At 36.6% G+C, this 16,631-nt stretch overlaps 1 protein-coding gene across 18 annotated transcripts in view; it reads right to left on the bottom strand.

The window, feature by feature from the left end:
- Positions 1 to 16,631, bottom strand: part of CAPRIN2 (caprin family member 2) — a 42,205-nt gene that overhangs the window by 11,267 nt on the left and 14,307 nt on the right. For 17 of the 18 annotated variants that reach the window (XM_065939785.1, XM_065939797.1, XM_065939805.1 and 14 more), the window contains exons 5-12: positions 14,081 to 14,319; positions 12,796 to 12,878; positions 10,607 to 10,774; positions 9,635 to 9,678; positions 8,074 to 8,751; positions 5,346 to 5,468; positions 4,089 to 4,170; positions 1,787 to 1,842 (exon numbers count right to left, since the gene is read on the bottom strand). In XM_065939785.1, the coding sequence (XP_065795857.1) occupies positions 1,787 to 1,842; positions 4,089 to 4,170; positions 5,346 to 5,468; positions 8,074 to 8,751; positions 9,635 to 9,678; positions 10,607 to 10,774; positions 12,796 to 12,878; positions 14,081 to 14,319 (1,473 nt within the window). The remainder of the gene's footprint in view (positions 1 to 1,786; positions 1,843 to 4,088; positions 4,171 to 5,345; positions 5,469 to 8,073; positions 8,752 to 9,634; positions 9,679 to 10,606; positions 10,775 to 12,795; positions 12,879 to 14,080; positions 14,320 to 16,631) is intronic. The other variant, XM_065939767.1, reaches the window with a different exon arrangement.

The raw sequence follows: 16,631 nt of genomic DNA, 5'->3' as shown, positions 1-16,631 counted from the left end.
GCATGGGTCTGCCAGAATCATGACAACTATCTTTTCCACTAAGTGCTCTCAGTGTCTTAAAGGAGTAGGAAGAAGTATAAATAAAAAGGATAAGCTCTACATAAATCACAATGGCACCAATATCCTAACAAAAATTAAAGCTAATATGTATAAAATGAAATTGGGAGAAGGCACTTAGGAACTAAGTCTGATAACTGTAACCAATAAAAAAACTATGAAAGCAGCTAGGAATGAATTCTATGGCATAACAGGTATTGGAATATAACAAAAATTCATAAAATTCTAGCAATCACAAGGTCCGAAGTGTCGGTAAATCCACTCCTTTTATCTAAATTCTTCAGTTCAGTTCTCAGAAGCCCAAGTGATAAGTGGGTTACCCAATGTTAACAGAGCAGTTATGTTTCAGTCATCTTCTCCAAGAGTTCATCATGATATGCTGCTTCTTGGAAAGGAGATGGGGACCAGGTTTAAAAAGTCTCATGGAAAAGGTCTTATGAAAAAAATTTTTTAATCCTTTAGAGCATTTTATATATTTAAACAGGTATAATTTAGATCTGACCAAACTATTATAAAACAGAAGTGTTTTTAAACCTAGGCCTTGCTTCTGGCCTCCTCTTTAAAACAATGAGACAACCACCCAAGATAAATGCTATTGGCTGTTGTGGGAACACAACTAAGTCAACTGCCAAAAAATTCAGATACCAAGCTAAGGCAATTTGGTGCACCTGATAGTTAAGCTTTAAGACACTTTGAATTTTAGTTAAGAGGTTAAAAAAGATAAGCATTCTTTACATTAGTATTCATTGAGAAGTTAACACAGTTTTTGCTTCCAAGTTATTGCTCTTTAAGTAGACCAGTTAGAGTTTAAGTATTTCTGAGTAAGCATGATGATGGAGGCCAGTGGTTCCAAAAATATCAACGTGCAGATTCACCGAAGGAGCAGACTAAAAACATCGATGAGTAGACAGCACCCCTGAAAATGCCAACCTTACAGGTCTAAGGTGGTCACTAACAATATAGTCCTCTCTCAATATCCACAGGGACTGGTTCCAGGACTCGCTGTGCTACCAAAATTCGGAGATGCTCACACCCTACAGTCAACCCTCCATTCCTGTGGTCCCGCACCTTCAGATTAAACCAACCCCGGATATGTAGTATTGTATAGATTTAGTGGAAGAAAAAACACTTATAAGAGGACCTGAGCAGGTCAAACCCATATTGTTCAAGGGTCAACTGTATGTATTTTTATTAAAGTGACCAAATGATTCTGATGCAGCCACCCCAGAGGCATGCCTCTGAAAACAATTAGCCTAGACTACTGGTTTATCCAAAAAAAAAAGTCGTAACTTGTTGACTGAAAGCCTCATACAAAATCTAATAGCTAGAACAGATAACGTGGAATTCTTTAGCTAAAGCAGGGAGTGGGGTGAGGGACTAACCACGAATTAAGAAAAATTCGTTTCTTTCTTTAGACTCTTTACACTATGCCAATATGCTAAGTGACTTCAGTCGCTTAAACAGCAAAGTAAGATTCCCAAAGTACCTCTGAATCTTCAGGCTTGCTCTGTCCTTACTAAAGTGTCCTCCTTTGTCGTAACAGATGACTTGCCCATGTTCATTAGGGAATTTTTTGAGGACCAGTTTTACTTGATCTAAAAAACTAGATATCCTTAAAATATTTTCAATAATTTAGTTAGGAATATTAGAATCAGTGAGTCTGACCGTTCATACCAAAGCAAGAGTTTCTCCTGAAAGAGTAAATGAAAGATGAATCTGGAGAAGTTACCTGTAATGGCTCTTGAAGAAAATCACTTTGATTGGATAGATTCTGTTCTGTAGATGCTGTGGAGAGTGAAATCAACAGTAAACTACTGAAGGAAGAGAAAAGTTTATGCATACCAACTGGATGGAAACTAAAGTTCATATCTTATAAAACCAAGCAGTATAGAACTGGGTCTCAAGTCCTTTCTATCAGAGCTTTAAAAAATTAGAGGATTATAGAGAAAAAGGATCCTACTTCCATCTGTGATATTTAAAATGTTTTATGGCTAAATGGACAAAAGCAGCATTTCAAGGCTTCCAAAAGAAAAGAACCGTGACTTTTTAAAAACCAGCAACTGTAATCTGAAAGATAAAATCTGAGCTATCATGAGTAGTAATTAGCTGATACACTTTTTGTTACAAGTTTCAAAGTAAGTCCTTGCGGGGGGTCATCTGTCTCTTCATTTTTTTTTTCTCTTTGATCATGTAAATTAAATATATTTTCCAATTACATAGTTTCAGTTTGGTTTATTCCTGTTAATGTCTATCACTTGTATTAATTACTCTCTCTTCCTTCTCCTTACCCGACCCAGGAATTACTGCACCAGTCTTCTGGTTGGTGTATACTGCTTACTACAGCTGAACTATGGCTTTGATTATGTCATTCCACCCCTAAGATAAACTAATGCAGAACAAAAAGCCTGAACTCTGAAGTGTCAGACCAGATTCAGATTAACCAGTGTTAGTGCAGTGTTAATCGGTTCAGTCAGTTCAGTTCAGTCACTCAGTTGTGTCCGACTCTTTACAACCCCATGGACTGCAGCACGCCAGGCCTCTCTGTTCATCACCAACTCCCGGAGTTTACTCAAACTCATATCCATTGAGTCGGTGATGCCATCCAACCATCTCATCTTCTGTCCTCCCCTTCTCCTACCACCTTCAATCTTTCCCAGCAAAAGGGTCTTTTCCAATGAGTCAGTTTTTCACGTCAGGTGGCCAAAGTACTGGAGTTTCAGCTTCAGCATCATCCTTCCAATGAATACCCAGGACTGATCTCCTTTAGGATGGACTGGTTGGATCTCCTTGCAGTCCAAGGGACTCTCAGGAGTCTTCTCCAACACCACAGTTCAAAAGCATTAATTCTTCAGTGCTCAGCTTTCTTTATAGTCCAACTCTCACATCCATACATGACTACTGGGAAAACCATAGCCTTGACTAGATGGACCTTTGTGAGCAAAGTAATGTCTCTGCTTTTAAATATGCTGTCTCGCTTGGTCACAACTTTTCTTCCAAGGAGTGAGCGTCTTTTAATTTCATGACTGCAACCACCATCTGCGATTTTGGAGCCCAAAAAAACAAAGTCTGTCACTGTTTCCATTGTTTCCCCATCTAATTGCCAAGAAGTGATGGGACCAGATGCCATGGTCTTAGTTTCATGAATGCTGAGCTTTAAGCCAACTTTTTCACTCTCCTCTTTCACTTTTATCAAGAGGCTCTTTAGTTCTTCTTCACTTTCTGCCATAAGGGTGGTGTCATCTGCATATGTGAGGGTATTGATATTTCTCCATGCAATCTTGATTCCATCTTGTGCTTCCTCCAGCCCAGCGTTTCTCATGATGTACTCTGCATAGAAGTACATAGGCAGGGTGACAATATACAGCCTTGGCATACTCCTTTCCCCATATGGAACCAGTCTGTTGTTCCATGTCCAGTTCTAACTGTTGCTTCCTGAACTGCATATAGATTTCTCAAGAGGCAGCTCAGGTGGTCTGGTATTCCCATCTCTAAGAATTTTCCACAGTTTGTGGTGATCCACACAGTCAAAGGCTTTGGCATTTAAAAAAAAAAAAAAAAAGGCTTTGGCATAATCAATAAAGCAGAAATAGATGTTTTTCTGGAACTCTCTTGCTTTTTCAATGATCCAGCAGATGTTTGCAATTTGATCTCTGGTTCCCCTGCCTTTTCTAAGACCAGCTTGAACACCTGGAAGTTCACAGTTCACATACTGTTGAAGCCTGGCTTGGAGAATTTTGAGCATTACTTTACTAGTGTGTGAGATGAGCGCAATTTTGCGGTAGTTTGAGCATTCTTTGGCATTGCCTTTCTTTGGGATTGGATTGAAAACTGACCTTTTCCAGTCCTGTGTTAATCAGTGTTAATCAGTGCACCAAATACCACTGATATAATTTCACTCACAGGATGAAAGCCTCAACACTAGATGTACAGAGTTGAAAGGAGTCAAGCAAGTCAAGAGTAAAATTATTTATAAAAGAAACAATTGGAACAAACAGCTGTGGGTATAACAAGTCTTAAGAATGAGGACATACCTACTGGGCTACCTGGAGTAGCTGAAGGCGGCTGTGACGATGGAATTGCACTTGAAGGTTTGTCAAAATCCAGAATAGATTCCTAAAGATAAGATTTTAAATAATGAGTGGAAACAAAGATCACCATTTGTTGGTAAACCTATTACAATTAAATTATTTATGATGTTGTCATAAACCTCTGCTTATTAGTTATAGGAATTTATCTAATAACTATCTTAAGATGTTAATAACTTATCTTTTAGGAGAAGAAACTAAATCTAAAGTAACTATCAAACCTTAAGACTATCAAGTATTAAAACTCTAAGAGTAATTCTAAGGCCAAGTTAGGAAAACTCCTCACTTGAAGGTTTAAACATAAATATTAATCGTAGCATAGACTGAGCCCTCATTTTTATTATAACCAATGAGAAGTTCTAATTATTTTATCTCAACCACTAAACTAACTCATGCTCTTAGATACTTTCATGACAAGAAGTCATTCTCTTCTCCCATGTGCCTAACTTGGTTATCCTGGAAATATTTCCAACATACTTAACTTACACACTTGTAGTGATATTTTAGGTCCTTTATTTATCATCAAATAATCTGAAGAAGTAAGCAGTTCTCTCACTTAATAAAAAAAGTATAAGGTTGGGAGTTTGTCAGATTATATAACTGGTAATTGGTAGAAGTGGATTTAAATGCAGGTCTAACTCCAAAGCAAGATCTTTTTACTATTAACACACAAAAATCTCTATTTGCCTACTTCCTAGCTCAATAATATCACAATATTTTGAAATTCGGCATGTGTTTGTATAACATAATTTAACATTTAACTATTGACTTAACTCAAGTTTACAATCTTATACAAATGAAATGTAAACTCTTTGAGGGCAATCAATGCCATGATTATTTACACACAATGGCATCTATCAAATACCAAGCACAGTACAGGTTCTCACAGTCTGAGTAGAAACTACTGATGAGCTACAGCAGCAATATCATTTGAGCACTTAAAGCTTCTTACATGTTTAATTCATTACTCACAACAAACAGGAACAGGAACTATTATCCTCATTTTTTTTTTGCAAAAAAGAAACTGAGGCAGAAAGTTAAGTAACTTGCCTAAACTCTCAGAGCGAGCAAGTGGCAGAGCCGAGATTTACACTCATTCTGAACACCAGAATCTATGCTCTTAACAGCTTCATTTAATGCTTCAGACCAGAAGCTAGTAGCCCCATAACTAGCATTTAAGATTCACTTAATAATGACTCATACTTGCATAAAGTTACAAGTTCCTTGAATCTGGGTCATCAGATCCTGCAGTTTTTCTTTCCTCAATACTGGATCCTTTGGAAGGGTAGAGGAAGAACCTACAGGCTGATGCATAGGCTTAGGCACCTACAAGATAAACCCATAATGTATAAGAGTGAAGTTCAAATTCAACAGCTTGATTCAGGAAACTTAGCTTATCACTGCATCTTAATGTAGTCAAAATACATAGCAGTGTTCATTTATAGGTTTATCTCAGGTAAAGAATTTCCATATAAATGCCTCTTCTAAGTAATTTAAACAAACTTTAAATGTTTCCCCCTTCAGTACAACTTTAATGGGAACTGTTGCTAGACACCGTCTTTTTAAAAGGAAGGCCGATAACAGCAGAACTTCCTTGATAAAAAGTTCTTTCATTGTGGACATCAGTTACCTTACGTCCTCCATATGATGCCACTGCCTAAAATATAAAACACCTCAACGACCTTTTTCCAAGGAAAAAAGTTACTATCACATTAAATATATATCCCATTTTTAATATATAATTGATTTCAGAAACATTAAGGTATAAAAATGTATACACATATATCCTAGAGTTTAGGAAATACATTGTTATATTTTGTTACAAAGTAAGTATACTTTGGCGGGGCTACTGATGTTTAGAATGTGGTCCCCCTCCAGCTAAATTCTTAAGATTGCTGAAACAGACTTCATGTTTATGGTGATTTCTTATAGGTATCACCCTACCAGCTCCTCCTCTCCACCTTCTAATTCACTAAGAATTCACACAGCTATGTCAAAAGTGTCTTAAAAGAATAGTTAATAGACCCTAAGGAAATACATGAAAGGCTCTTTTAGGAGAAAAGTATGAACTTTGGTGATTTATTTCATGTATCTAGTCTTTTGGCTTTGAACTCTTGTTTGCCCTTGACTGTACTTAGCCATATTAAAGACAGTGGAGATTGCAATGTAGAAAGAGGCAAATACTGTGTTTATGCAGACACACATCCTCGCAGTCACTGAGAGACCCTCTAACTTCAATATGATGATGTCTGTGCCCTAAGGTACAATAAATGAGTTCTGACCTTTACAATTAGACATTCTTGATTTTAAATACATTCAACAAACAGCAGGGTATCAATATTTAATATGGTCAAGGTTCAGCACTGTTATACCTACTGGAATTTTTAACTGTGTTTTTTGAGCAACTTTATTGAAGTATTAAATTTGGTTTATAAATATAAATTTCCCAAAATATTGATAGCTATCATGTTAAAATTACTGTCATATGATATCTGGTTAATGAAATAAGGCTATCAATCTTCTGCAAGGTCAGGATGAAGCTAAAATTACATCACCACTTAAAGAGGAAGAAAGGAAAATAAAAGGGTACAAAAACTCTAAAATTCTCTTCCCAAAAAGTAGAATTGAGGCAGGCATTATTTATAAAATACAATGATCTGAATTCCCTAAACAAAATGTTTTCTGCCCCCTCACTTTTTAGTTGAAGTATAGCTGATTTATGATATACAATATCATGTTAGCTTCGGGTGTACATCACAGTGATTCAGTTTTATATATATGTATGTGTGTGCATTCTTTTTCAGAATCTTTTCCTTTATAGGTTATTAAAAACTATTATTGAGTACAGTTCCCTGTGCAACATAGAAAAATATTCTTCACACTGTTAAAGGACCAAAGATACATGGTCCTCAATACACCTGGGTTCAATCCCCAGGTTAGGAAGATCCCCTGGAGAAGGAAATTGCAATCCACTCCAGCATTCTTGCCTTGGGAAACCCCATGGACAGAGGAGCCTAGCGGACTAGTCCATGGGGTCGCAAGGAGTTGGACACGACTGAGCAACTAACACTTTCACTTCTGGCTAAAATGGAATGGAAGTTCAGGAACACTACGAGATGGACAGGGAGAACACTGGTGAGTTCACACTTCTTAGCAAACAAGGTGATAACAAGTATTCAACAAGTTTGCACTGAAATAGTGGTAAATAACTTTTAATAAAAGACAAGACTAACTAGCACTTTATCTAAGGATTATTCATTATAAGCCTTATATTACTAGCATGGGTTATTTATTATTAACAGAATGAGGCCTCATATTTGAACCAAATCTCATACTCCAAAAACTAATTATAGAATGGTAAACACCTATACTTTTCATCTGCAGAAAATTCTTATTTTAAAACAGAAACAGACAACTAATCCAGCTTCCTCCCCAGCCACTACTTCTTCAGAAACAGGACATCGAAGATTCCTGTTTCTTCTCCTGTCCATTTGTTCCTTATTCAAAGAGGACAGGCTAATTGAATGACTATAAGTCAGTGAAAGAGAAGGAAGAGAATACAGAAAAATGTAACTTGCATCAGAAAAAGGTCTCCTACCTTTTGATATGCATTTACATATCTCACTTCACATTATAGTCTTCTCTGAACTATCATTATTTTGATGTCATATCATGCCATTAAAACTTGAGCATTAAACCAATATTTTCTAATTATAGAAATTTCACTTCAGGTTAGGCACAAAAGACAGACTAAGTCTGCTTCCAATTTTCTAGGAAAAACAAACTATGCATTAAAAGGTTAAGTGAAATACTTTATATATTAACATGGGTTTTACTGATTTTTTTCTAAAGAGAAATTTTAAATTATCATTATCACAAATCTCTATTTATGCCTACAATGACAGGAACAGACTGAAACAAATCAACTCACATCTTTGGGTTCTGTATTAAACTTCCTGGGAAGGAGCTGGTCATTTGGTATGAGGCTTGCTGCAGCTACTCCCCAGGACTTTGGAGAAATCTGTGATTGTGGTGTTAAAGGGTGTTTCTGACTCTCAACATTGTTTTCCCAGGATTTTGGAGTCTCTGGATGTCTTGAATCCTGTTCTTCACACGTGGGAGAGGTCCATGACTTGGTGATGTCCTGGTCACTCTGTACAGATGGTGTCCAAGACTTTGGCGTTTGCTTCTTTGGCTCCTGTTCTTTCTGTGGCTGAACTGGCCAAGGCTTCAGTGTTTCCTGCTTCTTCTGTTCCTCTTGAATGTATCCTGCTTTGGATTTGGAAGCTTCCTGCTTCCACTGGCCAGGAGTTGGCTTGGTTTTGGAGACGTCCTGCTTCTTCTGCTCTTCCTGCAGAGTGGACCTGAGTTTTGGAATCTCTTGTTTCCTCTGTTCTAAGGAAACCGCAGGCTTTGATACCTCCTGGTGCTTCACAGAAGACTCCCAGGACTTGAAGGTTTCCTGTTTCTTCTCCTGCCCATCTGGTTCAGTAAGCATATCCCAACATTTGGGGAGATTTGGTTTTCTAGCATAATCTGCTTCCCAAGACTGCTCTTCATCTTGTTTACTTGAATAATCTACTTCTGTCATGTAGCGTCTGTTAAGAAACTAAAGCAGAGGGAAAACGTGCTCAAGTCAGTCTGTAGAACTTGCGGGCAGTACTAAACTCCTATGTCCACTGGTCTGAACCACTGTGCTAACGGGAAATTTCTGTCCTTAACCTACTTGAAGAGAGTCTCTTCCTTTTTGGTCCATTCCTTTCCCCTCAATTAACATAAAGACAAACTTCAAAAGTTGTGATGGACATCTGACTCACCTGAGACTGGCAAGCAGAGCACATCATGGTGCCACATTTGCTTGACTCAGGCTCTTTTACCAAGGTTATTCTGCCTCTGCCACCTTTGGACCACCTGACTCCCTTAAATGTTAAGGTAGAGGATAGTTCAACTATACAAAGTTATTCTCTTTATACTGAAGCCTTATGTTCCCTGAACTACCAGCCTTTTCTTTATTCCCATTATGTATCAATCATATTGTGATTCTGCTTCTTCCATTATTTTCAGCCTCCGTGAATTAAAATGTCACTTCAGAAAGAGAACAAATACCCTCTTCTGTTACCAATATGAGTAAATTCTGGCAAGAGAAAAATCCTACTCATCTTTAAATTCCAGTACCGGAGCCAAAAACAGCAACAGCTAACACTTGTAACTTGTATGCCAGGCCAAAGTGTAAGTAACTTAGAATTTAGGTGAAATCCTTCAAACCTCACAATAACTATATATGGTAGGCATTATCATTATCCCCATTTTATGCAGGAGAATAACAGACACAGCTGAGCTAGGTATCTCGCCCAAAGTCACTAAGCTAATAAGCTGCAAGGCCAGGATTCACGCTTATGCAGTCTAGATCCAGAGCCTCAGTTTGTAACCACAACACCACCCACAAGTCTCAAAACCCAAAGCTGACTGAAAATTGCCTTTTAGTACCTTACCTCTTGTGGTTGTATCTCTGGTTGTGCCAGTTCCATAAGAGACTCTGAGAAAATAAAAGAAATATTAAATAAATACCAGGTAAACCATAAGTTCTCAGACTGATTACACTATAATTCATTTAAGAAACAAGTTTCAGAAGAGTTAATAGAGAAAGGATGGTACAACTAAGTATATTTATGGAAGAAGTAATTCTCACTATTGGGTGTTGGTCAAAAGCATGTGGGCTGAAGCTAGTTGGAGCTACTCGCTCTCCTTACGCAAGACAGTTTTCTGAATTCAAGCTGCAGTTACAAACTGATTTCTGACTGAAAATAGGACTATCTCCCCTTACCCACAAACACCAGCTTCTTTCAGGATAGAGTTATAGCTCTGGTATCATGGGGTATAAATGAGAAACACTCGAATCTTGCTAGTGGCTACCAGAAAGCTGCTTGGACTACCTTCTTAGAAGTAGTATTTCTTTCCAGCCTCAACAATCATTAGTAAGCGTGTTACTTACTTAAAGTATCTCTTCTCCAAGAAAAGTAGAATTTTGAAAAACATACTTCTTTAACTGATTTTGGCATTTTTTTCCTTTGATCAGTATGTTAACCTTAGATTATTTATATTCTTGGCCTACAGTAAAGTATTGATCTCTACTATAACTTACATTTAAACAGCTTTAAATGGAATGAATGATCCCAATAGTTTAATGAAAAGATTCATTCAAATTCCATAAATGCCTCATTTTAACAGTATACTCTCTTGTAACAAAGTGTAACCTAAAGTTTCTATTGAGATTCACTCTGCCAATCATAGTAGTAAAGCCTAGAGATGTTTCCTAAACCTAGGCTTATCCTGGGACTAGTAAAGATTTCTATGCATGTAGAAAATAAAATTAAAACAAAGCAATCGTTTTACAATGATTTGACTCATTTGGTTAAGTGTTAAAAATGCAACCACTATAAAGAATCTCAGAGATCACAACAAACCTGACTCTTTAACAGATTCAGTCTTCAATAATTGTTTTTTCTTCTCCGATTTTATTAGCATTTCTTCCTCCAATGATACTTCTTTTTCCTTAGCATTTTTTGGAACTGGGATACTTTCAAAATAGCCTGAGTTCAGCAATTTAGAGAGTAGATCTTTCATGTGTTTGTCTAACAAAAAGTGATTAAGAGTTAGTTATCACAAAGCTGAATAGTTCATGGAAGATTATTTGAAATAGAAATATTAATGTAATTTTATCCTAGATATATGTCATTCTAACATTCTACATTGGGGATACTTAAAGAACTGGTCATACTATAAAAAGGAAATATGCAGTCCATCATTACCTCATACTGAATGAATATAAATTTTAAAAGTCAGAATCCCAAAGTTTTAACAAGTCACTTAAGTTTCTCTGGACCTCCATTTCCACCATTTGGAAAATGACTAAAAATCAGAGATTCCAATTGAAGACTCTAGTATGGCAAAAAAGCACATATGTATTCCCTGAGCTGGGAGAAAATAGAATTTTCCTATCCACCCCCAAGACATCACAATAAGCAATTACTCTACCTTCTCCAAGTAACTACAGCTTTGGAGAAGTAAAACAACAGAGTTCCTCAAACATAATCTTCAGTAAAACCTATCTTGGACAATCTCTAAACAATGTCCAAAGTACAAAATTCCATGATTAAGATTTTACTCTTGAATTATGCTGTATTTCACTCCTATCACATCACCCTTTGATAATCAAGAAAAACCTTAAAATGACATTAAAAATCATAAACAGATCTAAAGTCTATTTCACTTTTGATAGCCACTAAAAACATAATTCCCAAACAAAGCAGAATTCTCAAACTTGATTTGGGTCTACTATTCCTTTCAGAGGAATACTATGACACAGATTGCCTTTCTTTTAAAATCAACTTTGAGGTAAAATTTACAAGAAACAAAATTCACATTTTAAGTGTACAGTTTTAGCAGGTGTGTAATAGTCATGTTACTTCCACCATAACCACAATAGACTATTTTAATCAACTCAAAAATTTCCCTTACTCCCCTTTTGTAAACAATCTCTTCCCCCTACTCCCTAGGAGCCACTGACCCGCTATCATTCACATTATGACTTTTCTAGAATTTCATATAAATGGAATCATACATTATGCACTCATTTTTTGTCTGGTTTCTTTTATTCAGCATAATTTATTTTGAGATTCACACATGCTGCTACAGTATCAATAATTCATTCCTTTGTTACTGCTGAAATGATTTCACTGTATGGATATATCACATTTTGTTTATTAATTATCAGTTGATGTACATCCAGACTGGGTTCAATTAGGGACTCTTCAGAATAAGCTGGTATGAACATTCATGCACAAGTACTTAAATGAATGTATGTTTTCAATTCTCTTGGGTACTAGAAGTATAACTACTTGGTGATATAGTAAGTGTACACAATTTTATTAAAAAACTGACAAACTAGTTTCCAAAGTATTTGTATCACTTTGAATTCTAACCAAGCAATAAATACCTGTGATTTAAATTTGAAAGGACTTAAGAAATTGAGATAGTTATCCATACTCAAATATTTTTTTAAAGGAAGTAATAAAAATGTTTACCAGCTTCCAGTGAGTTTTCATTATCCTAAACTAGTACACAAAATTATGTACGTCATGTCCAGACATTTGTACTTGGTCATCTGGTCAAAGCCTACTTACAAAGCCGAAAGGACTCTTTCTCTCCAGATCATTTCCAGGTCGGTAGACAACAATGTTTCAATAAGCTATGGAGCCAAACCATTCATATTTTCTTAAGCAGGTCTGGTAAATAAGCTTTGACTTATTAAATCCACAATGCGTGGATTTAAGTTTCCTAAACAGAATGGGTACTACCACACAGAACAGAGAACTGAACCCCAAGATGGTCAAGCACTAGTCCATAGCTCTGTTCCCAAATTATAGCGAATTGTCACCTCAAAACTCACCATAGGTTCCATTTTAGTGAGTACAATTAAATAAGAGCTGCTTCTAACAGAACAAAACAAAGCTTTCATTCTGTCAATGAATCCAGTGTTGTCAGACATGTAAGTTCTGATGGACTGACATAGTTCTGGCCCTTGATATCATACTAAACTCCTAAACATAAAATTTAGTATTTACTGCATAAGTCCAGAGTAGAGAAAACTCACATGTCGTTCCTACCACTGCTTTCTCACTACCTTCCAAAAGGTCCCAAAAGTACAAGGATGACTGCTCCATCTGGTCTTCAACACTGACAAGGAAAAGCAGCAGCAGAAAAAGTGGTTTTAGAGGCACATGGAACAGAACAATTTATACAATATAACCCATCAACAATTAAGACATTCAATGTTCATTTTGTGTGTTTTTACTCTCTGGAAATAAAAAATTGAAATTTTATAAAGGATGACTAAATGCCCATTTATGGACTTCCTCTATAAGCATTTTTCCTTAAAACAACTAAAATAAAGATTTTAAGAAATACAGCTATTAAGGAATAGACTCAAAAAGAGTTTAAAGCAATCAGTATGGTATCATTCATTACCAAGTATACATCTTAGATAAAAGAACAGTGAAATGGAAATATTAAGAGCTACATCAGACTTTAAAGGGAGCGGCTCATTTTTCAAATTAGGTTTCACTTACATTTCAAATATTAAAGTAAGCTTTATTCCCTGGATCTACTAAAATGAAGCGTGAGAAGGAAGCAACCAAATAGATGATGACTGTGGAGTAGATTATCGGGTAGGAATGAGTAAATAAATAAATATATGGCTATATATAGGTAATTAAAGAGTTTTATAAGGTTTCTTCCTGAACTGATAGGGTAATTTCTAACAATAGTTAAAACTAACTCTGCTTTTGCATGGCTAACAAACACAACATTGAAACGACCTGAATCTAACAAATCAAAAGCACAGAGCTCTGCTCATTAGCTGATTTACTCCATATTCCATTTAAGCAAAAACAGCAAATAGATAGCTATAGAAGAAAAAAATTGAGATGCCTCAATTTGCTGGTTTTGTATTTTAAATTATCAAATTTATTCCTCAGTATTTATTCACAGCAAAAGAAGAACACTAAATAATTCTAACTTTGACAGCCGAGTGATACTGATCAAGTTAAATTTCATTTACGTCCACTTAGGTACAGTAGTAAGGAGACAAAGACTCTCAGGTCATACAACAGTCTGACACAATTACAAAAAAAAGTTTACGAGTATACATCATTAATATTATGGTTAATACCAGTATAAGGCTAAACTATAAGACATTTTAAAGATCAGTGTTACAATAAAGAAGCAGGTTAATGATACCATTCAAATTCACTTTCCTACTAGACAGGCTATCAACCTTGTGAGAGCCTGGACAGCCAATGTTTCCAATGCTGAATATATACACTGAAAAGCTAAAGTGTCATGTGTCTTGTTTTAGGAAAACATTTTTATTAACTTACCTCAGACTTTCATTTCTTTCAGGACAGGTCAGTTTTGAAAATTTAATGAGGTAGTCAAGTTCTTTTAAAGGCAAATACACTGCACCATTCAAGCCCCCTTTGAAGTCTTTCTGTACATGTTCCTGCATCAAGTTCTGTAATACATACTGAACTTGAAGTATAGTGCGAAGCTTTTTCTTCTCAGCCTCAAGTTTTAGCATGTGCTCCCTTCTCTGGGCTTTCTTCTGCGCTTTAAGTAGCTGTTAAAACAAATGTTAATTAAAGCGAGCAACTCTCCACAATCCATATTAGCAGTCTATACTCTGTGCTGTGTGTGTGCTGCTCAGCCACTTCAGTCATGTCCAGCCCTTTGCAACCCATGGACTGTAGCCCACCAGGCTCCTCAGTCCATGGGGTTTCCCCAGGAAGAAGACTAGAGTGGGTTGCCATTTCCAATTCCAGCGAATCTTCCTGACCCAGGGATTGAACCTGCATCTCTTGCGTCTCCTGCAGTGGCAGGTGGATTCTTTACCACTGTGCTACCTAGAAAGCCTTCCATTAGTCTACAAAAGTCTAATCCCAAAGAGCTGAGATTAGATGATAAATCTCTAATATATAACACTGACTGTGAAACTGACAAAATCACCAGGTACTAAGCTGGTTTGTCTCAGCGCAATAGAGCCAAGGAAGTCCAAACATGTGACTCCCAACTCCAGGCTGAATCCAGTACCTCTATCATCATCATGAGAAGCAAAATATCTACCATTAATGTCCACATAATCCCAAGGTTTTACTTTTCCATATCATGTATCCCAAGCCTTTTTAGAGTAAGTATTTTAAGAAAATGCTTCAGTTTAATTTTGAGGTTGTTTTTTTAATCTCATTTTCCAGGGGAAGTATATTTAAATTAAAGTGGCTAATTTTCAACCAACCAAAAATGACTGGTTAAAACATGAAGAATTGAAAACCAAACAGAAATAAAATGTCTTACAAATGCCAGAAAAGCAGCCACAGCACATAGGGAATTTTTAAGCAAAACTGAGAGATACTTTCAAATGTTGTCAGTCTGAATAGAGTTGTATCTTCCAATATTTAGTTGACAAAATACATATGGAAAATTAGCAGAATGTAAGTTTTCCCTCAAATGAATATGTGTGTATGTATAGATTGAGTAGCTTAGAGTCTACTCAAAAGCTCACAACTATAATACTTTAAAGTCTAACATAATATGTGGGTCCCAAAAGTGACTGCTCATTTATAAAATATCAATAATAAAAAGTACCATCTATTTCCTCTGAGAAACCTAAATGGTCTTTTCTCCCCATAACTGTTTTTCTGTCTGTAATGTTTCCATCATACTGGATATTCTCCAAGGTATGAAAACTAAGAGAACAGAAAAAAAAACCTTTTCGATTTTTCCTATAAATGAATTAAAGTACTTTGATTCAGCATCAATATTCAAAACTCTACAAAAAAGATGTTCATAAATCCTAATCAACTAAGATGGTGGTTAAAAAAAAAAAAAAAACCTCAGGAAAAAGATTCATCATGACATTATTAATTTCTTTCTACAGGGTATGAACGCCAACTATGACTTGCACTACCGCCAGGGATAAGAGACAATGGGTGAAGATAAAATGTTGAGAGTGAGAAATAGACTGGTTGGGGGTTATGTGAACAAGGGAATTTTCTCCAGGATAGCAGAGGCTCAGCAAAGCTTTTTCCAAGACCTCAATATGAACCTCAACAGCATTTAATCAAACTCAGTTTCTGCTTGAGAAGGGGAAAGCAAGAGGTGGTGATTCTAGCTCTCCAAGACAGTGGGATTCCCTTGAACACAAACTCATGATGGTATAAGAAAACACAAAGGTGCTGAGGACACTTCAGGACTATATCACATGATTACCTCAGATCTCTCTTTAGGCACCTCCCAGGGTTGGGTTAGGTGTTCTTAATGCTCAGGTCACACTGAACCCTCCCTATCAAAGTATCTATTGCATTAAATGCTTATCTTTCTCTAGACCTGCATCCCCCTTAGGCTTCAGCTCCATGATGACAGGGACTCTATGACCCAACATAGACCCTGACATGTGACAGGACCTCAAATATTTATCAATTTAATCAAGTAAGAAATATGTTGTCTTCCAGATCTCCTAGGAAGAAAAGCTATGACAAATCTAGAGAGCGTATTATAAAGCAGAGACAGAACTTTGCTGACAAAGGTCCATGTAGTCAAAGGAATGGTTTTTCCAGTAATCATGTACAGTTGTGGGAGAAGGAAATGGCAACCCACTTCAGTACTCTTGCCTGGAGAATCCCCATGGACAGAGGAGCCTGGGAAGCTACAGTCCATGAGGTCACAAGAGTCAGACACAACTTAGCGAGTAAACTACCACCATGTACAGATGTGAGAGTTGGACCATAAAGAAGGCTGAGCATCAAAGAATTAATGCTTTCAAACTGTGGTGCTGGAGAAGACTCTTGAGATTCCCTTGGAAAGCAAGATCAAACCAGTCAATCCTAAGGAAAATCAACCCAGAATACTCCTTGGAAGGACTGATGATGAAGCTGA

Source organism: Muntiacus reevesi, chromosome 1, assembly GCF_963930625.1.
Source record: "Muntiacus reevesi chromosome 1, mMunRee1.1, whole genome shotgun sequence".
NCBI classification, from domain to species: domain Eukaryota; kingdom Metazoa; phylum Chordata; class Mammalia; order Artiodactyla; family Cervidae; genus Muntiacus; species Muntiacus reevesi.
This window is presented reverse-complemented; position numbering and strand designations above follow the sequence as displayed.